Here is a 23,713-nt window from a genome sequence, read left to right on the forward strand (position 1 = left end):
TAAGAATGATTAAGAGTTGAAAAGGTTGTGCATTTTAAAATTCACTAAGCTCTGTGGTTGAATTAGCTATACCAGTTTAGCTTATTTTGCTACTCAAAGCACCTTGATTAACTATTTTTAATCATACTGTTTTCTGAAATGTGAAGTTTTTTCAACATGGATACAAGTCATACCTTTTCAGCTTCTGAAAACAATTAATGCATGAAAAAAAAAACTGCTTTTCAAATACTGTAACTCTTTCCAAGTACTTGTGATCATCAGTTTTTAGCTCACTTGAGTTTTTCTGGTTTTCTGATCACATTTTGTTTGTCATCCATCTGTCTGCCTGCAAACTTTTCACATTTTTGTCTTCTTCACTAGAACCGCCGGGCCAATTTCAACCAACCCAGCCACAAAGCATCTTTGGGTAAAGGGGATTCAAGTTTGTTCAAGTGAAGGGTCACACCCTCTTTCAAGGGGGGATAATCAAGAATTAGTGAAAATTTGGTGGTATCATTTTAAAAAAGTCTTATCAAGAACCACTGACTGGGCCCAAAAAGTTGAAACTTTCTTTACATAGACAGTGTAGCTTCAAATTTGTTAAAATTATGACCCACTGGGGTAGGATGGGGCCACATATGGGGATCCAATGATTTACATAGAAAAATGCAGGGGATTTTTTCCATCATAAATCTTCTTCTCATGAATAGCAAGGGCATTATCGTCATCCATTTTCGCGAAAGGGACCTAGGGGACATTAAATCTCATTTGTCTGTCAGTCTGTCCGTTTGTCAGTCTGTCCGTCTGTCACAATAAATTTAACCTTGGTCATAACTTCTGAATAATAAGAGATAGGGATTTCATATTTCACATGTACATTACCTACAAGAACTTTCTAAACATACCATGATTTTTGAACCCATGACCTTGACCTTGAAGTTTGACCTACTTTTCAAAAAATTTAACATTATTTCAAATGATCATTTTGAAAGAGAAAAGATAGGGCGTTCATATTATACATGTATATTACCTGTGACAAGACCTTTCTAAATATATCATGACTTTTGACTCTGTGACATTGACCTTGAAGTTTAATCTACTTTTCAAAAATGTTATATTTCCTTATAACTTTTGATTGAGAAGAGATAGGACTTTTATATTTGACATGTACATTACCTGTAACAAGATGTTTCCAAGCATGCTATGATTTTTTACCCCTTGACCTTGATGTTTTACCTAATTTTCAAAAATTTTAACTTTGGTGATTACTTTTGAATGACATATGATAGGGCGTGCATATTTGAAACAATATGTCATAAATAATGGCATCCCATCCACTAGGACACGGAAAGCAGGGGACCACAATTCTTTGAATTTGCTTGTTAGTCATTTTGATATGGAAACATCCTCATATAGTGTAGATTCAAGTTTTTTATGCCCTGCCATGAATATGGCCGAGGCATATAGTGTTTGTCATGTCCGACTTCAATAAAACGTCATATGCTGATACATACTGATGTAAGCTTTTCAACTGCATCAAAATTTTTGACCTTGAATTTTCCTTTGACCTTGACCTTAATTTTCTTAAATTAGTGTCTAGATCAGTTTTGAATAAACAATTCAAGATATATTTATCAAACTTCATATGCTGATATAATTATACTGCTGAGAGATATCAATTGCATCAACTTTTTTGACCTTGACTTTTCCTTTGACCTTGACCTCACTTTTTTAAATTAGTGTTTAGGCCAAACAAAAAAATATGTGTGGTTCCGGTTACACTTCCAAAAAAATTAGGGTAGGTAGGTAGGGATTTTTATTTTTTTAAATTTTTTTTTTTTAACAAAATGATTTTCTTAATTTTTTTTTCTAAATAATACCTATCACTGCTTTGCAAATGGCATTTAGATGTGGTGTGATAATATACTAGTCAATATTGGTAGGGGACACCTACATGCTAGCTTGCTTTGGATTTAACACTATTAAACACTTGCACTATGTTTTGCAAGGAGGCCGTCATTGCTGAAACTAAAACTTAAACTGGAGCCATTGATGGAAATTGGGGGAAATTCCGGAAAAATATGAAAATTGCCAAAAAAAAGTTTAGGGTCGGGGGTATAAAATAGGGAAGGTCGGGTAACCCGAACCACACATATTTTTTTATTTGGCCTTATCTACATTTTAAATAAACCATTTCTGATATTTTTTTTGAACTTCTATGCTAATAGTAAATACATACTGATATAAGTTTTTCAACTGCATCAACATTTTGACCTCAACCTTTCAGTTGACCTTGACCTCTCTTTTCTCAAATAAGTGTTAAGCTCAGTTTTAAATAAATCATTCAAGATATTTTTATCAAACCTAATATGCTGATATGTATTAGTGAGAGCTCTTCCACTGCATCAAAAACTTGAAAATGAAAATTCCGAAACCTTACTGCACATCAACATGACACCACCAACCATCTCCCAAAAGACGATTAGGCTACTGTGTAAAATGTAAGAGGAGTTCTGGGAACCAGGGGTTTTTTGCATAAAAAACGTCATATTTCGACCCTCATTTGACCCCCAGGGTGAAAATGAAAATTCCAAAACCTTACTGCACATCTATAGGACACCACTAACCATCTCCCAGAAGATGATTAGGCTACTGTGTAAAATGTAAGAGGAGTTCTGGGAACCAGGGGCTTTTTGCATAAAAAACGTCATTTTTTGACCCCCATTTGACCCCCAGGGTGAAAATGAAAATTCCGAAACCTTACTGCACATCTGCAGGACACCACTAACCATCTCCCAAAAGATGATTAGGCTACTGTGTAAAATGTAAGAGGAGTTCAGGGAACCAGGGGCTTTTTGCATAAAAAACGTCATTTTTCGACCCCCATTTGACCCCCAGGGTGAAAATGAAAATTCCGAAACCTTACTGCACATCTACAGGACACCACCAACCATCTCCCAAAAGATGATTAGGCTTCTGTGTAAAATGTAAGAGGAGTTCAGGGAACCAGGGGCTTTTTGCATAAAAAACGTCATTTTTCGACCCCCATTTGACCCCCAGGGTGAAAATGAAAATTCCGAAACCTTACTGCACATCTACAGGACACCACCAACCATCTCCCAAAAGACGATTAGGCTACTGTGTAAAATGTAAGAGGAGTTCAGGGAACCAGGGGCTTTTTGCATAAAAAATGTCTTTTTTCGACCCCCATTTGACCCCCAGGGTGAAAATGAAAATTCCAAAACCTTACTGCACATCTACAGGACACCACCAGCCATCTCCCAAAAGATGATTAGGCTACTGTGTAAAATGTAAGAGGAGTTCAGGGAACCAGGGGCTTTTTGCATAAAAAACGTCATTTTTCGACCCCCATTTGACCCCCAGGGTGAACATGAAAATTCCGAAACTTTACTGCACATCTACATGACACCACCAAACACCTCCCAAAAGATGATTAGGCTACTGTGTAAAATGTAAGAGGAGTTTGAGAAATAAGAGTGTGACAGACGGACGGACGGACGGACGGACGGACAGACGGACGGACGGACGGACGGACGGACAGACATGAGTAACAACAATATACCCGAACTTTCTTTAGAAAGTGCGGGTATAATTACCGGTAATCGAAGATTACAATGCTCATTTCAACATATGTTATCTATAGTTAAAGAAAAGTCCCTCACCAAATACACTGTAAATGTTCTGCATGGTAACATGTATCCCCAGATATATCATCCATGCAATTTTGGTCACCATGAGACACATATAGTTACTAGGGAATGGATCTGCTCCAACAAATTAACCTGGCCATTCACTTAGAAAATGTAGGTCAGATCCGGCATCCGAAGCAAATCTGGTAATGTATTCTTACGTACATGATCCTTTGGTTTGGTAATTATAGGGTTTATACTTAATTGGGAATGGACCTACTCCATTAACTTCAAATCTCAACAATTATGCGTCAGATCCAGCATCTGAAGCAAGTCTGCTGGTAGTGGCCATCCCTAAATACATTATCCATGCAAGTTTAAATTTGTCACCTTAGGGATACTTTGGAATAGACCTGCTCCGAAAATTTTGACCTGCTTGTTTATCCAGAAAATGTATGAGCTAATAGTTACTGTACTTGAGGATGAACCTGATCCATAGTTACTGTACTTGAGAAAGAACCTGCTTCAAAAATGTTAACTGGTCACTCATCCAGAAAATATAGGTCAGATGACTCAGATCCAGCATCCGAAACATGTACGGTAGTGTGCATTCTTAGATGTATCTACTATGTGAGGATGGTCTCCATAACACTTATAGCTACTTGGGAATGAGGCTGCCCAAAAACTTTAACCTGGTCAATCAACCAAAAATTTTAGGTTATATCCAGCATTCGAAGTATATCTGGTAGTGTGGGTCTTTATATACATGAGTCATGCAAGTTTGGTCACAATAAGGCTCATAGTTACTAAAAAATGGACTTGCTCCAAAACCTTTATTCAGGATGCCAACGCTAACGCCGACGCCGGGGATATAGCATAACCTCATCTCAACTTCCTCAAGGTGTGACAAAAAAGAGCACATATGCCACAAAACTCACCTGAACCACAATTTTTCTTGACAATGAAATACTGAGTAGTCTGCAATGTACACAGTTTATTATCAAATTTGTAATCAATTCCAGAATTCTTATCATGTCATTATGCCTTTATAAATTAATTAAACACTTTATTTGCATGTTAATTTCCCATTTAAATAGGCAACACCAATACTTCATGGTCTGTGAACATTTTCTCTGGTGGTTCATGGCCGGTGCTCTATGTTGATTATTGAATTAGATAAACTCAATATTTACAGAACTCCTTATGTCCCTAAAAAATTATCGTATATGGAGTGTCCTTAAGGATATCCGATACTCAGCCAAGAAGGATTACTCTTAAATTTATTATTTTATTTAAAAAGTCTCAAAATAAAGCTTGAAATTGAAATCTTTTCATGCAACAATTTTCATTTGATGCATCTTGATATGATTCAAGGTTCTTTGAAGTCTTAGAAACGGTCAGGTAAAAAGTTGACATTTATACCCCATAAAAGATAAAAATTAATTCATTTCTAGAGAAATTGAAGTTCCTTTTGTCTAGCATTAGATACGACTGCTTATTAGCATGATATGAAATTCGATGTGATATGTGATGTCTAGCAATGATAGCACAAACATTTTACATTATGTATCATATGAGAATTGAACTAAAAAGAAGAACTAAAATATTGTATAAGCATAAAAAAGATACAATTTTCTCCAAATGCCTGGATACCTATATTTTTCTAACCCAAATTATATCTGTTAATCAATTTTCAATTAGAAAATGCATAGCTGGTTTTCTTATTCTCATTTCTTGAAAATGTATTTGAGATTTGATAATTTTCCCTATATAATATGATTAACTGTAATGATGAACTTTGAAGAAATTCCATGGGTAAATTCATGTTACTATGTGAAATCAGAGACATTTTTGTGAGCATTTTCAATTACTTAAAAGTTGAATTTCAGAACCTGAGAATTGGACTTCCTTAAATTTGAATAAACTGAAATCTATGGTTCTACATACTTGTAACTTGTAATATATTGAAGTATTTTAACATTTTAAACCAAGATAAAGAATAACTGAATACTCTAGTTAGGTGTTTTCCCACATTTAAGTAAGCAAATAATTTCTATTCATCATACTTTGTTGATTTTTACATTTTTTTCTGGAAGGCAATTTTTTGTTTGTTTGTTTGCTTGTTTGACGTCCCTTTGAGAATTTTCCATTCATATCGAGACGCCACCATTTGCCGGTGTAGGGTTGGAAAGAAAAAGGTATGGTTTCAATTCAAATCTGGCCCTGTATTTTTTCTTAAATATTACAGTGATGTAAGTAATTGAAAATCATGCTTTCTGAATCGTTGAAATCATATGCAGTAAGATCATAGAAACCATTTTATTTTCTCAGAGTATCTTCTAAATTCTATTTGTGACGTTGTGTAATTTTGAATTTTCCTATAATTCTTTTTACAAAGTTCCAGAAGACATCAACTTTCAGTGGAATTTTCTTTCGGATAATAAAGACCACATGCATCATTTTAATGTTTTTTTTTTATGTAAATAACATTTTTCTTAGTTAAAAAAACCTTAAATTGACTCGTTTCAGGTGTACTTTTCCTTAAGAAAATAGTTCCACAGCCGTCGCCCACTTCAATTTTTGTAAATATTGTGTAAAATTCTTTGAAAAATCACATTTGTCAAAACATTTGTGGTCGATGCATGTGGTCTATATTACCTCATTTGAAACCATAGCTTTTTCTTTGCAGCCTTCCACCGGCAATTTTTTTTCGTGCCAGCACTTACTGCGACATCCATAATTAACACACACACAAAAAAAGATTTCCTTAATGTTCCTAAATACATTTCTTATTGCATTGAAAATGAAATATAAATTGATCGCATGCAGCAAATTTTGCCTCCATAATTAATAAATTCTTTATCAGGTAATGTCTTTCGTATTACTATTATTAACAATTGTACAGCGTCTCATTGGCTTCATACACATTTAGTTAGACGACGCTTCTGATAAGTAACATTGCAGGCAGAGACTTATTGACAAAATTTTTAAATTTTTAAAACACTGCATAGACCAAAAATACGATATTTGACCCTATAAAGGTCAATAAAGAAAACACAGCAAAGACAATATCACTGCTTTTACCAACATCTGTCCATGTGACCTCAGTCTGATGGTGACCACTGTTTGACACAGATTCTTTCATGACGATTCCATTTCCGATTATGTGTTCGTCGTACTTGTCTTTGGTAGTGTCATTAGCCTTGTTTCTACAACATGTTCTGCACAACACAAATCTAGTTATAGCTGCAATACACGAAGGAACTCTGCGAGATTCTGGCATGTGATAAAAATATAACGTTATTATTGTCAACGTCATCACCAAAGCACTCAGAATTAGGTCTGCTAACAGTTTAATGCAAAGCAAAGACAGATTAGGCTTAGAAACGCTTGGAAGATTGTCAGACGCGATTGTTTGAAAAACTGCAATGGCAAGTAACACTGTGATGGAGTAACCAACTCTTTCTCCGGACTGAGCAGGAAGAAGGAAGACAAGGATATTGAGCAATCCAACAAACACAATAGGAAGAATCATGTTAATCATGTGAAAGGTGGAAATCCTCTTCAAGAATAAAGTAATCTCTATTAACGTCAGTCCCCGTTCACTGTCGATGCCGGACTTCACTGATGTGTCTATCAAATCCCACATACCATGAGAAGAGTACACGTGCAAACTGATTTTGTCGGATAAAGCAATAGCCGTGACTTCTTGTGTGCTATAGCCCCAAATGACAAAGGATATCAAGCAAGACTGTGTATCGTAGGGGTATTTGTACATATCTGGTGTGCATGATGATGCCCAAATATCTCCAGGATACCATTCTGCGCGACCCTCGTTGTTATATCTAATAAAGAAATTGTCATCGTCCCCAAGTCTTTTGAACTCATCTTGGGGTGAAGCTAAAACAACTAGGGGTCTCCATACTTCCTTTTCCTCAAAAAGAATATTATAAGTGTAATTATATTTTTCTGGTTCCCATTTCATCCTGTAATCAATCCAATATACAACAAAATATCCCACTACTGATAGTTTTCCGTTCACTTCGTCAAATTCCGCAATGCGAATCAGATTAAACGAAAAATACAGAGGGGTAAGCTCTCTCATATCTTCTACTCCTCGAATCATTTTGTTGTAGTTTTTCTTGATATCTGCTGATAAGCGGTTGGAGGCTTCGTTCGGTTGACTAACACCACAATAAATTAAACAGGATAGACATAGTGTTATCCGTGTCAGGACTACAAGAACCTGATGGTCCGCCATTTCATAAACGCGAGTCACTGTCCAAAGAGACGCACTAGTCCAGAACGCGATGTCATTTTCTCCTTATAATTCACTCTAAGGCGTTTAAAGATACCACCTATTCACAAGGGGTATGAATAGAAATCAGCTAATGTCACTTCTTGTAGAGTACATTATATGTATCTCCAATAAAAAAAAAGTAAAAACAAAACACTTAATACATAAAATTGTATAATTGGTTAATTAATTTATCATAGAATAGATTAACCTGTTTCAGAACCAATATATCAAAATGTCCACATTCCGTGACAGCAGAACTATAATTGACTTTTACCACCTCAGAGTGAACTGAAGCGAAGCGAAGGTAGGATTTCGCAATGTTCCAAACTGTCAATCACTGAATTGAATAAACAGAAATCTCAGATTGGTATCAGAATTTAACACTACAGTAATTTACCAATGATGAGTAGAACAAAATAATAACATCAGTAATAATTAATGGATTTTTATAATTTTAATTACAGTTAAACTCCGATGCAAAACAATGTCTTCGTATCAAGTATTTCATATAATATTTTTGATTAGGGTACATATTAACCATCTGTTAAATTTTCAAATTAAAAATACTGCCCTTAGATTTACAATAAAATAAAATGAAATGTACAGCGTGGTACTCATTTTGTAATCAATTCAAGCTTGAGGCTAAGAGAAATCAATAGTTCAATTGATTTATAATAATTATTATAATAATTATGCATTTATTTCCCCCATTTAAGTATAAGCAACATTGATTTCTGCTAATCAATACTTAATTGTCTTTTAACATTTTTTTCCTGCGAGTAAATAACTGGTAGCCTATGTTAAAAGTAAAATAATTAATCTGAGTATAAAATTTTTTTTCTAAATGTCCAAAACATTTATTGGTTTATAGAGAATCCATAACCTACTCATGTTGAGTTATTAATATCGTCTTCTAATCTCGTTACATTTTGGTTTATGGATACAGCACTGCGTGAACTTCAGTAATTTAATGGGTATAACGATCCCTACGTGTCAATACTCTCCTTAGATTTCAAACTCATAATATAAAGTCATGAAAGAGAAAAATAACAACGCCTATGAAGACGATAATGCAGGTGATAGCCACGATTAGAGGAGTGTAGCTTTTGATTCCTCTGGGGTTGCTGCTCGATTTTTTCTCGTCAACCTGAAAAAAAAGTTAAAACAAAACAAAGATCACGAAGCTCACCTTGACAAATGTTATCTACAAGTAAAGTCTCTCAAAAAATAAATATTCTGGTAACTCGCACTCTTACGTGCATCTTCCTTTGGTTTAGTAATCATAGGGTTTATACTTATTTGGGAATGGACCTGCTCCAAAAAACTTAAAATCTCGTCAATTTTGAGTCGAATCCAGTGCTCATCTGAAGCAAGTCTGCTTGGTAATGTCCATCCCTAAATGCATCATCTATGCATGATTTGAGATACTTTGGAATACTTCGTAAACCTGGTCATTCAACATGTTGATAATGTACTTCAGATCCAACATCCGAAGCAAGTTTGGTAGTGCATACCTTTAGTAGATGTGTCATCCATGGAAGTTTGGTAACCTTAGAGCTAATACACGTAGTCACTTGAGAATGAAACTGCTCCAAAAATGTTAACTGGATGGTCACTCATACAGAAAAAATAGGTCAAATCCAGCATCCGAAGCATGTCTCGTTGTGTGCATTCCAAGATGCATCTACCATGCAAGTTGGGTCTCTATAAGGCTTATAATTACTGGGGAATGGACCTGCCTAAACACTTTAACCTGGTCATTCATCCAAAATTTATAGGTTTGATCCAGCATCCGAAGCATATCTGGTAGTGTGCGTCTTTAGATGCATCAACCATGCCAGTTTGGTCACCATAGGGCTCACAGTAGATTCGTCGAGGTGAGCTAAGAGGCCCATATGCGACAACGCTCACCTGAAGCACAATTTTCTTCTTGACAAATGAATATGTCAATGTAGGTGTAGTAAAATTCTGTCATCTCATAATTGAAATCCGTCATTAAAACAGTTTTAATGTACAGTAAACCGAGGCTCAAGATTATAGGACGCCCAGAATCCAGAAAAAGTGAGATTCTATCCTACCTTTTTATGCCCCCGGATCGAAAGATCCCGGGGGTATATTGTTTTTATCCTGTCTGTCTGTTTGTCTGTTTACCTGTCTGTCTGTTTATCTGTCTGTCTGTTGTCAACTTTAACCTTGCCCATAACTTTTGTTTGGTTGGAGCTATGACTTTTATATTTCACATGTGTATTCCTTGTGACAAGACCTTTCTTTGGGTACCATCGTATTTGACCTTTTGACCTTGACCTTGGAGTGTGACCCACTTTTGCAAAATTTTATGAGACTTTAACCTTGGTCATAACTTCTGAACAGTTGGTGTTTGGGGTTTCAAACATCACATGTTTATTCTTTGTGACAAGGCCTTCCTTTGGATACCAACAACTTTGACCTTTTGACCTTGACCTTGGAGTTTGATCTACTTTTGAAAAACTTTAACCTTGGCCATAACTTTTGAATGGTTGGTGCTAGGGCTTTCATACTTTACATATGTAATTCTTGTGACAAGACCTTCCTTTGGATACCAACAACTTTGACCTTGACCTTGATGTTTTACTTACTTTTAAAAAACTTTAGCCTTCGCCATAACTTTTGAACAGTTGCAGCTAGGGCTTTCAAATTTAACATTTTTCATCTTTTGGCTTGGATTTTGACTTGCATTTGAGAAACTTTAACCTTCGCCATAGGCTGCCATACGGGGGCATCAGTGTTTCACAAACACATCTTGTTTCTTGCTGTTTTAATAAAATAGGTGAAGATAACGAACAGTCATTTATCTAAAAAAAAAAAAAAAAAAAAAAAAAAAAAAAAAAAAAAAAACTACAAATAATACAAGTATGTGAACATGCAGGGGATGAAATATAACGACCAGTATTCAATCTCGAAAGTCCAATGAAAGGATACAAATTTGGAGCAGAGCAAACACGGACCTCAAAATTTAGAAATGGGATCTGGCTCCGGGGTCATAAAACTTAGAGGAGCTAACTTTTGATCTCAGTCTCACTTTTCCACTAATAATTCCTTTTGTAAAAGTGAGACTGGGATCAAAAGTGAGCTTGTCTAAGTTTTATGGCCCCGGAACCAGGTGTCATGGAGGAGTGAGCATCCCCTGCCGACCGGTCATACCTGCCGTGTGCTCTTTGTCATGATCGGGGGAAAAACCCGGTAAAATCCGTAGAAAGTTCAGTGTATAAATAATGGCCTAACAATTAGTATAAAAACGTCAGTTAGCATTTAACTCAATGATAGGTTGTATGTGCTGAGAAGGTCATTGTATCGACTATAAAACTTGCAAAATGATGACTTCAAACGAGACTGTTGATATCCTTGTTTCATCAACTTGTTTGTCAATAGCTTGCCTCGTTTTAGAAATTGTTCCTACGTAGAGCATGCTCTTGCGTATCTAATCAACTGAGAGATATAAACCCATATGCAGGTGATAATGGTATATCGCTACATAAGTAAGGGAAGTTGACGATTGAAAAGTTGAAGTCATCACGGATCCCTGGAAATTCAAGAGGTGAGATCAAGTGCCTAGAAGTAAGCATAACCTGTCGTCCGGTCACATGATAGAAAAAATTGAGGTCATCTCGTTTGCCATACAGTTTAGTACAAAAACCATATATATGAGAGACGCTTATTATGTATAGCCGAGAATATCACGCCTTACTGAAAGTTCAAGCAGAAATGGTATTTGTACTAGTTGTTAGTTTGTCCGTATCGTCTATAGTCAGTGAAACATCCAAGTATGAAATAGATGTGTAGTGTCTTATCAGGTTCAAATTAATTTGTTACATGGTAAACGTAGAGTAGAGTAGATTTCTATTTATATCGGGGGATTTTATTTTTTCTTGTTTTTGTATTGAATTCCAATATAGTTACATAAACGTACTGAGTACATAGATTTTGGGAGACAGAAAGAAATAAGGCTAGTTTGATATGGAGTAATAAATAACTTTTGCAGATTTCTATACCATGTCAAGTTATTTTTGAGTATCCCATTTCCTTAATATCAGCTTTACAAATTGTAATCTTATTGTTCCGTGCAAAAAAAAAAATGTTTTTCAGTGGTAAACTAATGTTTCCAGTTGTTGAATGCTTAAGGCCTAGTCGACAGTATTTCAACCACATTTCGGCGCCCTGATCGTATACGTTGATCAAACTTTAATCTACAGTAACCGAGATTGCTGAAAAATCATATTTTAGTCCTTCTCTTCTTGAGAAGAAAAATTTTAACAAAACTTTGACTCTCTTCGGCCCTACCCTAGCTCCGGGATCCGGGTTATATACTAATATGCCTACTTGTAGAGTCTTTCTTTTCTTGAGAAGAAGAATCTTTGAATATTTTTACCTATATATTACTAAGAAAATTTAATTTCTTTATTGTGAACTAACCCTAGACAAGGGGTATTTTGGTAAGAAGCCCCCTCCCCCCCCCCCTCCCCCCCCCCGTGAAACGGAAAAAGCTTTGGCATGAATTTGATAAATAACAATTTAAAATACCTGTAAAAGGGATTTTTTGTTACAAGGAGTGTGGGGGTGGGGGTGGGGTGAAAATATATTCCGTTTTTCATTGATTTCTATAGTAAACAAGATGTGTTTGTGAAACACTGATGCCCCCGAATGGCAGCTTATGTCGAAGGTTAAAGTTTCTCAAATGCAAGTCAAAATCCAGGCCAAAAGATAAAACATGTTGATACCCAAAGAAAGGTCTTGTCTCGAGGAATATACCTGTGAAATTTTAAAGGCCTAGCTGCAACTGTTCAAAAGTTATGGCGAAGGTTAAAGTTTTTTAAATAAAAGTCAAACGTCAAGGTCAAAGTTGTTGGTATCCAAAGGAAGATCTTGTCACAAGAATTACATATGTGAAGTATGAAAGCCCTAGCACCAACGGTTCAAAAGTTATGAACAAGGTTAAAGTTTTTCGAAAGTAGGTCAAACTCCTAGGTCAAGGTAAAAGGGTCAAAGTGGTTGGTACCCAAAGGAAGGTCTTGTCATCTTGTCACAAGGATTACATATGTGAAGAATGAAAGCCCTAGCACCAACCATTCAAAAGTTATGGCCAAGGTTAAAGTTTTTCAAAAGTAGGTCAAACTCCTATGTCACAGTCAAAAGGTCAAAGTGGTTGGTATCCAAAGGAAGGTGATGTCACAAGGATTACACCTGTGAAGTATGAAATCCCTAGCATGAACCATTCAAAAGTTATGGCCAAGGTTAAAGTTTTTCAAAAGTAGGTCAAACTCCTAGGTCAAGGTCAAAAGGTCAAAGTGGTTGGTATCCAAACAAAGGTCTTGTCACAAGGATTACATATGTGAAGTATGAAAGCCCTAGCTCCAACCATTCAAAAGTTTTGGCCAAGGTTAAAGTTCTTCAAAAGTAGGTTAAACTCCTAGGTCAAGGTCAAAGGGTCAAAGGGGGTGATATCCAGAGGAAGGTCTTGTCGCAAGGAATACACATGTGATGTTTGAAACCCCAAGCACCAACTGTTCAGAAGTTATGACCAAGGTTAAAGTCTCATAGAATTTTGCAAAATTGGGTCAAACTCCAAGGTCAAGGTCAAAAGGTCAAATATGATGGTTCCCAAAGAAAGGTCTTGTCACAAGGAATACACATGTGAAATATAAAAGTCATAGCTCCAACCAAACAAAAGTTATGGGCAAGGTTAAAGTTGACAACAGACAGACAAACAGACAAACGGACAAACAGATAAACAGACAAACAGACAGACAGGACATAAACAATATACCCCCGGGATCTTTCGATCTGGGGGCATAAAAATAATGTTTAACCAAATTATAGAGTTATCTCACTTTTTTCCAAATAAGTTATGTTTAATGTGAAAATTCATGTAAATATTTATATTAATATTAAATCTCAAATGAATATATGTTAACTTTTGACAAGTGACTTTGAGGTAGGCGACAGAGCAATGTTTTCGTTTGCAATTATCTGTCTTTCGGTCCACTGATTGGACCAATTTCTTCCCTCATGAAAGACAAAAGAAATCAAATCGGGAGTATACAATATTGTTCAAAACACTCATCTGTTTCATCTTAAGATTATCGATGTCATGAAACAATGTTACATAATAGAAGGCAGTTGTTATTTTAGCGAAAGCTGGCTTTTACCAGAAAAATAGCTGAGGCTTAAAACGACCATATACAGAGTGTTCGCAAAGAAAATTCCCTTACATATATCAATTTGTAAACATTATTGCTTTATAAGGTCGAACTGTTTTAGCAATGTTGAAAGATCTGAAATATTGCTACGCTGACGGAATCCAGATCATTTCTACCATGTTTGGTGACTTGACTTGCCTGTTGTCACCTCGGATAAACATTGCCTTAGTACACAAACAACAAAATATTCAGGTTCTGCTCAGGTGAGCTAAATATCAAGCACAAAAAATATTCACTTTACCTTCAGACGTTGATCTCCATTATTGATTTTGTTTTGTTGCAGAATGGCTTGAGTTTCTCTAAGTCTTTCGATCTTTATGCTGTCATCTGGCGCAAGGTCTTCCAGGAATATGGTTACATTTACATTGGCCGAAGCTTTCATATTACAATACGTCTGATTACATGTCCAATTCCACGAAAATGGAAAACTGACAATACGTCATATGACTTAATTTTGGCATTAGCAGAACTTTCAAGAAAAGAGAGTCGCAAGAAGTTTTTTTTTTCAGACTTCTGTCGATATCTTCTGGCACATCCTGTATAAGTGTGTCGCCATGTACTATAAAATCTGCAATATTTCTGGCGTTACAATAATGTGTAAAATGTGCTTTCATTGATTGTCATTTTCAGTCCGTGAATCATGGATCATTCTTAAGATATCATTTCCATTGGCCATCACTATCAAAGTTCCCCAATAACGTCCTAGGTGCATTGATTGAGGTTGAAGAAGTAAGAATTCCATTATGTAGCAGTTTCACTGTTTCAGGCACTTTGGTTTCCCAGGGGTGAAAATGATAATGCTTTTATGTGTAACGACCGCTTTAAATCACTAGAAGGAAATTATACACTTTCATTAACTTTTATTGTAACCTTAAGTGGCATGTTATGATCTGTATAAATCAAAATTAAAGGAATACGATTGCCTTTCAGATCTACTTCTCTTCATCAATAACAGGGAAGCAGATTAAGGAAAGAATTTCGTAGGGATGGGTATCGGCAAAAATTTCGTATCGTGATATATCACGATTTTTCCCCAAAAATATCACGATAAATTGTGATATTTTTACACACAATTTTTACTACAATTTCAAATGAATTTCCATAATATTTCTTTAAAATATGCTATAAAAACATAACTTTACTTTTTAAATTTTCAGATATTTTATATAAAGCATGTTTTGATGCCGTTGTTTAACTGTTTTCAACATTTTTTACACTTCTTGTAATTGTCATTCAATGGTTTGAACAGATAAATGAATAATTTCCGGAATTTATAGTTACGTACCAAATACCGGTATTATAGTCTCCGTATCACGATAAGTATCACCAATAAAAAATCGTGATATATCGGTATACCGATAAAATCGCGCATCCCTAGAATTTCGACTTTATTTATTTAAACAACATTTTTGTGAAGGATTGGGTTTAGAGGGGCGTAGGAAATACGCCACACCATAATGCAATGTTTATGAAATCCATTGGAAATCTACAAAATTCAACAGGCACCCCCTATAGCACACACGAAACCTTATCACGACGTGGTAGAATAACAATAGGAAGATTAGGAACTACAAAGGGATACACAGAAATGTGTTGAGTCTGCATAATGTAAACTTTGATATTTCTTGTGTTATTATTTACGCGAAAAAATTATGAGCAAGAACAATACGCATGGGGTAAGCGATACTGGGATTAAAATATTATTGAAAGTAAACAACTTTTAACAAGTCTAAAGGTGTTGGAGAGCAATATAATTAAATTAACCCCACTTGTAAATTTCCGCGTTTACAGTACATGTGTATTTCTTCTTCACTTTTTGTATACAGGAAACGTTTACAATTATTGCGATCTATACAGACCGAGCTTAAAGGGACATACCCCCCCCCCAAAAAAAAAACAATGCAAGATAAACTATGTCAACGTGCGAGAAAGGTATGTAAATATGCAAAATAATTTACCTAATTGCAGAAAAAAATCTTTAGGCCTTGTTCACATAATTTTTTAAGTATTACTTTGATAATATAGAATGATACTGTCATTTAACTTTAATGTCTCTGCTAACACATTCTGACCTTGGCCAGCCTTTTTTGTGCGTTCGATAAAAAATGAAGATGTGACTTCATTATTAGAAACCACTTGATCAACATGATCACGAAATACAAAAGGAAATCGGGAGTACAGTTTGTTACAAGGAATGTTTAATCTTTTCTTGGGCGGAATTCTACCATTGGTAAAATGATCGAATTTCGGACTTTGACATCGGTCAATTTCGTAATTTTGTTCTATAATCACTTTCATATTTCTTGGAACTGGAAGACACATGCCATTAAATAAACGGTAAGCCAGCGGAAATATATCACTCTTGAAAAATACGAAACGTCCTCGGTATTGTGGAACCGTATCCCAAATGTGAGTTTTATTTTCATCATAAAAGAAGACGTCGACAAACGGCCATTGATTATCATTTTTTCTGAACACTTTCCATTGTGTTGACATCTCTCCCCAAACACTGAGGGAATGAAGCATTTCAGATTCCAGAATGCGTCGCAGTCTTCGTTTGACCTTTGAACTAACAATGACGTCAACATCATCGTCCCACGGTATTTTACCGTGATGGCGGTATGTTCCCAGCAGCGAACCTCCATACAGCATGAATGGAATATTTTCCTTTTTGCAAATTGTAATAAAAGAATGAAGTAATAAGTTTAGATTCTCTAATTTCTTTTCCGTAAAAAATGATAAAATGGTCGTATCATTTGTAACATCTGTCCTTTGAATTTTGTTTGCATTGCTTTGGATATTTTTATTGATTTTCGAAGCGAGGCACAATTCTCTTCTCTGCAACTGAAATCCTGAGCATGAATTAACAGTCACGCTGTCACAGTGTTTAAGGCTATGTGTCATCTCAATAAAGGGTTCTTTTCTTCGTGAAGGATGAAGGGATCTGTATCCGAGGAGCCATTTCACAATAATAAAGATCAGAACAAAACAGCCACTAATTTTACAGAATTTACTCCTCATATTAAAACACAATCTCGTTACTGACCTTCAGAAGGAAGGCAAAGTATGCACATGAATATCATTTTTTCTAATATCCCCAGTGTCATGAGTGCGCAACCGTACGTTTATCTCGTAGGCCTAATGGCAGCTAAGACAATTAAGGAGAGCTAGGATGCTGCATGTCTAATAAATTTAATGCATCTGGTTTGTTTATCTTATGAAAATTAAGTGTTACATGTTCAGCTAGTAAGACGAAGAACATGGTCCGAGACATATAGTAACACTTTCGGTAATATTTTCTGTATTTTACTCATATCAACATTATACAATAATTGCTGTTTCTGCGGTCGATACGATGATTGCACTCCTTAAATCATTGTATTGACTGTTAAAAAAAAAGAATGAAATATGTCCATAGGAAGTAAATGCCCCGTCCAGGGGTGGTTAAGAATACAACAAGAAAAGAAATTTACCTTGCTTCTTTGTTTCAGATTAGGGTAATTGATTAATAGTAAGGTCAAGGTCACAGGGAAGATTTTGACACAGTTGAATAGCTCTTACCAATTTAAATGTATTATGGAAAGAGTTTGATGAAAATAACCTGAATAGAACTGTTTTAAAATAAGAACAATAAATAGTCATGTCAAAGGTCATAGGGAAGGTCAAGTTAATAAAATTGGGCACAGTTGGTATGTTCTCATAAGTATGTATCAGTACATGTTTAGAATAAAGATACTGTATCTATAATTATTATAGTAGGACTGGGTATCGGTTGAAAATTTCGTATTTGCGATATATTACGATATTTGGAACTGTATTGCGATATGTATTGCAATATTTTAAATAAAAATTAAAATGCTTTTTATGTCCCCGTGTCGAAGATTCGAGGGTATATAGTTTTTGCCTTGTCCGTCCGTCTGTCTGTTTGTCACTAAAACTTTAACACTGCTCATAACTTTTGATTGGTTGGAATTATGGCTTTCATATTTCACATGTGTATTCCTTGTGACAAGACATTTCTTTGGGTACCATCATATTTGACCTTTTGACCTTGAACTTTGACCCAGTTTTACAAAATTTTACCCAACTTTAACCTTGGCCATAACTTTTGAACAGTTGGTACTAGGGCTTCCTTACTTCACATGTGTAATCCTTGTGACAAGACCTTCCTTTGGATACCACCAAATTTGACACTTTGACCTTGACCTAGGAGTTTTACCTACTTTTGAAAAACCTTCACCTTGGCCATAACTTTTGAACGGATGGTGCTAGGGATTTCATACTTCACATAATTATGTAATCCTTGTGACAAGACCTTCCTCTGGATACCAACAACATTGACCCTTTGACATTGACCTTGGAGTTTAACCTACTTTTGGAAAATTTTAACCTTGGCCATAACTTTTGAACGGTTGGTTCTAGGGCTTTCATTCTTCACATGTGTATTTCTTGTGGCAAGACCTTCCATTAGATACCAACAATTGTAACTCATTGACCTTGATCTTGGAGTTTGACTTCTTTTGAAAAACTTGAACCTTAGCCCTAACTTTTGAACAGTTTATGGTAGGGCTTTCATACTTCACGTATGTAATTCGTGTGACAAGACCTTACTTTTGATACTAACAACTTTGATTTTAGAGTTTGACCTACTTTAGGAAAACTTTAACCGTGGCCATATCTTTCGGAGGTTGGTGCTAAGGCTTTCATACTTCACATTTGTATTCCTTGTGAGAGAGCTTTTCCTCTGGCACTATTAATTTTGACCTTGATGTTTGGCTTACTTTTGAAAAACTTAAACCTTTTTCCATATCTTTTCAATGGTTGCTGCTAGGGCTTTCATATTTCACAGGTATACTCCTCGGGACAAAACCTTACTTTGGGTTCCAACATATTTGATTTGCATTTGAAAAAGTTTAACCTTTAATAAGTTGCCATACGGGGGCATCAATGTTTCACAAACACATCTTGTTTCTTATTTTATTAACCTCCATTTATAAACAGAGTGTATAAAACTTTTGTAAATACGTTGTAACAGAAAAGTTCTAGTTGATTTCACTACAGTTTGGCAACGAAATGCAACAATACAACAGAAACCTTTATCGTTCGGTACTATTTGGCGCGACTGAAAACGTTTCTGACATCTTAAATTTCATATTTCACTTCATAAATCTAAAGCCAAATCATTTTGCCAGTATATCGGTGATTTTTTGGTAAAGAATTTATACCAATGAGACCTGTTTGTTTTGTCAAAGTGAAAATCACATACTAAGAAATATCGGTGGATAAACGTAACGCAGTACGGTATTTTTTGTAAACGAATCGCAATATACCTGAATATCGATATTATTGCGCAGCCCTAGGCCTATTTAATAGTTTGTGTGAAACATAAAAACAGCAATAATTGTTTAACTACACTGCTCGTATATAATCAAAAATAACATGGCACAAACTCGGTAAGCAAATCTTTCCATCCGATTCTTTCTTGTTGAAGTACTTGCCGAACGCACTGAGAAGCAAGGTATGTGTACCTGTATATAAACAAGACCAGTTCTATTAATTAAACTGGAATTTTCTCACCAATTTTTGAGGGTGATGCAGGAAAAAAATAATGATTTCTTAACCTGAATGTCGGGTGTTATCAATTTATGATAACCAATCTAATCAACGTTTTGTTTGTTTGTTGTTGTTTTTTTGTCCAATACGTGTAGAAGAAAATAAATGTTATGTTCATTGGGTGTAGGTAAAATTATAACATTTCATAAATATAATTGTATTAATCTGGAAGTTTTGAACTTTTTTAGACCAATGCAGAAAAAAATAATGTTAAATTATTTTCACCTTGTAAGTTTGGTGCAGGTGAACATAACTTAGAGTGATTTCCACAATGATGGATCTCAGCCAATCCAGAGAGCTAGAAATTATTCTATGGCACGCCGATTGCTTCAAAATTATTTTCTGCACGACCTTCACTTCAAAAGTTTTGAACTTTTTTAGACCAATGCAGAAAAAAATAATGTTAAATTATTTTCACCTTGTAAGTTTGGTGCAGGTGAACATAACTTAGAGTGATTTCCACAATGATGGATCTCAGCCAATCCAGAGAGCTAGAAATTATTCTATGGCACGCCGATTGCTTCAAAATTATTTTCTGCACGACCTTAATTAAACAAAAATTACACGAGTAAGTAAAAACTTACACAAAGTGAGGAAAATATACACGAAGTTATTGAAATTTACACAAACTATTGAAGAACTGCACAATCAACAAAATATTTACACGATATAGTGAGAAAATTACACAAACATAAAAACGAAAACTGCACGAGTGAGAATACAACATCGACATAATACGCAACGCATCCTCATTGCGCACATTTCATTAATATTCATTAGAAAACGGGTCAATGTAGCTTGGATGCTTGAAACACACTATAAATACAAAAGGAGGAGTAAAGTGTTAGTAATCTTTTTAAAAAAGATTCTTTTAAATTTCGCTAGACTCTCAAGAATATGTACAACATATATTATACATGTAGATAAATTGACAGGCACACAATCTTAAACTTGTAGTATATGAATACTCCCGAATAAAAAAAAACATTCTACAAAGAATACATGTATAGATAACGTAAAAAAAGGGGGGGGGTGCATATTACAGTTGTGTGTTTAATTGTTGGATTTTTTTTAGTAGGTCATTCCTCTATATAGCAATTTCTTTTGAAAGTTTAAAACGATGACATATAGGCCTAAATTAAAATAAATAAAAACAACATGTGATATAATACAGGAGAGTTAACAACAAATCAAACTCTTAAAACTAAATCAACTACAGATATTCCTCCTTTACAATACACATCTGCATCTGGTGATGTCAATTTTGCTTTTTCTGATGTAGATAAGATAACAGTACTTAACAATTATTTTGCTTCAGTTACCCGTGTTGATGATGATAAGTCTGATTTACCTAAAGAAATTACTAAGTGTGATAGTGTTTTTGACAATATTTCTATTTGTGAACAAGAAGTGTTTGATATTTTATCTATATTACCTGTTAACAAAGCCATTGGAGAAGACTGTATTAGTCATAAAATGTTAAAATCAACAAAACTTACTGTTGTCAAACCTCTATGTTTACTGTTTAATCGCTCATTGAAAGACTGTGTTTTTCCTCAAAAATGGAAATTAGCTAATGTTATTCCTCTCTTTAAAAAAGACGATCCAGCTGTTTTGTCAAACTATAGACCTATTTCATTGTTAAGTTGTGTTGGTAAAGTCATGGAACGTATTGTATTTAAACACTTGTATAACTACTTTCATTGTAATAATATTTTTTACAAATACCAGGCTGGTTTCTTGCCTGGTCATTCTACGGTTTATCAATTGTTAGAAACATACGATAATATTGTTAGAAATATTGATGATGGTAAATCCAGTTGTATGATTTTTTGTGACTTATCTAAGGCCTTTGACCGTGTCTGGCACAAAGGGCTCTTGTTTAAGCTAAACATGTATGGCATAGAGAGTAATATGTACTTTTGGTTAAAAAGTTATTTAGAAAATAGAACACAAAGAGTTATTTACAAAAATTTGGTATCCCCTTCGGCTTCCTTATATGCCGGCGTTCCACAAGGATCTGTATTAGGTCCATTATTATTTTTAATTTATGTAAATGATGTATCTGACAAGATGTCAAGCTTTTGTAGATTATTCGCTGATGATAACAGTTTGCAGTACGCATCTAAATGTGTTAAATCTATAGAAAGTAATCTGAATAATGATCTTTTATCTCTTGAAGAGTGGTCAAACAAATGGTTACTAAAATTTAATCCATCCAAAACTAAGGTTGTATTTTTTAGCACAAGAAAAAACATAGAACCTCCCAAACTCCTATTCCAAGATAGCCAATCAGAATATGTTCAAACTCATAAACATTTAGGGGTAACTTTTTCATATAACTTAAGTTGGTCAACTCACATTGAAATCTTACTGTCTAATGCATACAAAAAAATTGGTCTATTAAAAAAACTTAAATTTAAAATAAATCGAAAGACTCTTTCACTCATGTATACTTCATTTATCCGCCCTCAGCTCGAATACGCTTCAGTTGTATGGGGTGGTTGTCTAGCTATCGACTCTGAAAAATTAGAGAAATTGCAACTACACGCAGCACGGATTGTTACTGGCTTGACCTTAATTGCATCTAGAGACTCTTTGTACTTTGAAACAGGCTGGGAACCGCTCATTGATAGACGCAAGATTCAGAGATTGAATACCATGTATAAAATTCATAATAATTTAGTTCCTGATTATCTACGTGAAATTATACCTGAAATGCGATGTAATGCTTCCGCGTATACAACAAGAAACTCTCAAAATTATAATATACCCGTCTGTAGACTGCAAACATACAAATCATCATTTGTACCAACTGTAGTAAACGAGTGGAATTCTTTATCGCTAGACACCAGACTCTCGAGCTCCTTATCTGCTTTTAAAAGTAAAATCACACAAAAAATAACAATAGCCCCGCCTTATTTCAGTTTTGGAAAAAGACGCTACAATATACTGCACACTAGACTCCGACACAATTGTGTGCTAAACATTGATCTTTATAGGTGTAACATAATATCTAGTCCATTATGCTCTTGTGGTAAGGTAGAAGACACACATCATTATTTTTTCTCATGTCCTAATTACACTGAGGCCAGGAAAGATTTCTTCGATAAGTTTTTGAGATTTAATAAAGTTCATATTGTTGACACTCATACTTTACTCTGGGGGGATACCTCACTCAGTATTGCTGAAAATGAATATCTCTTCTCTATTGTTCAATCTTATATTCAGCATTCAGGCAGATTTAATTGATTTTTCTAAAAATGTGTATAGATAATAATTTAGCAGTATATGTTTCTATGTTGTGAGTTAATTTACTTTGTACATGCTGTTGGACACGTCTGATTGAATTTTTGTGATATAACATGTAGGGAGAGGGCGAATTAAGTTTTTTGAACTTGTGCCCAATCCCATTGTATATATTTATTGCAATAAAATATGTTCAAATCAAATCAATCAAACTCTTCTCCACCACCCACTGAGTGTACTTTTGGTAATAATTAAGGATGTACATGCGTGACCTTTTCATATAGAGATCCCTCCCTGCTGATTCTGGAACGAAAGACACCTGTACGCTAATCGATTTATAACTATTTCACACACCAATAATACCTTTTGATTAAAGATTACTGGCAATTCATACAAAGATTTTGAAGCAATGTTGCGATCATCTGGGTTGTGGAATTTGACCGAAAACTTTTTGGAAGTCAACAGTAAAGAAAATCGAGCAAATAATTGCGCAACTGAAATTTTAATATTGAAACGCATATCTCACTTTTTGATATATGTATGTGACAAAAAAGTACATGTAGTCTTAACTTTTGACCAACGTGTGATGATTTCATAAAACTCCACGAAACTGTATAAAAATTATGCAGTCGTTTTACTTATGTGAATTAAAGCTTAATTTTATGTTGTTTTTAATGTACCGGCGGTAG

General features: G+C 34.9%; 2 protein-coding genes and 1 long non-coding RNA gene across 3 annotated transcripts; all 3 read right to left on the reverse strand.

Moving 5' to 3' along the window:
- Nucleotides 1-4,627: 4,627 nt before the first annotated feature.
- Nucleotides 4,628-8,148, reverse strand: LOC133183494 (neuronal acetylcholine receptor subunit alpha-3-like). The gene has a single exon (XM_061318444.1). The coding sequence runs from the start codon at nucleotides 7,888-7,890 to the stop codon at nucleotides 6,625-6,627; it is 1,266 nt and encodes a 421-aa protein (XP_061174428.1). The 5' UTR covers nucleotides 7,891-8,148; the 3' UTR covers nucleotides 4,628-6,624.
- A 216-nt stretch (nucleotides 8,149-8,364) lies between these two features.
- LOC133183495 (uncharacterized) lies at nucleotides 8,365-14,712 on the reverse strand. The gene is made up of 2 exons (XR_009720655.1): nucleotides 14,404-14,712; nucleotides 8,365-9,076 (listed from the first exon to the last, which is right to left on the reverse strand). It is a non-coding gene; the product is annotated as an uncharacterized LOC133183495 (long non-coding RNA).
- A 1,451-nt stretch (nucleotides 14,713-16,163) lies between these two features.
- Nucleotides 16,164-17,091, reverse strand: LOC133182576 (uncharacterized). The gene has a single exon (XM_061317422.1). It carries the CDS (start codon nucleotides 17,064-17,066, stop codon nucleotides 16,164-16,166), a length of 903 nt encoding a protein of 300 aa, XP_061173406.1. The 5' UTR covers nucleotides 17,067-17,091.
- Nucleotides 17,092-23,713: the final 6,622 nt, after the last annotated feature.

The sequence above is a fragment of the Saccostrea echinata genome, unplaced genomic scaffold (assembly GCF_033153115.1).
Source record: "Saccostrea echinata isolate AGI-Se365-2 ecotype Australia unplaced genomic scaffold, CSIRO_AGI_Sech_v1 ptg000009l, whole genome shotgun sequence".
Taxonomy (NCBI): Eukaryota; Metazoa; Mollusca; class Bivalvia; order Ostreida; family Ostreidae; genus Saccostrea; species Saccostrea echinata.

Bases quoted from the DNA above. Each gene is read 5' to 3' on its own strand.
- LOC133183494 (XM_061318444.1), bottom strand. From the start codon at position 7,890: ATGGCGGACCATCAGGTTCTTGTAGTCCTGACACGGATAACACTATGT.
- LOC133182576 (XM_061317422.1), bottom strand. From the start codon at position 17,066: ATGACACATAGCCTTAAACACTGTGACAGCGTGACTGTTAATTCATGC.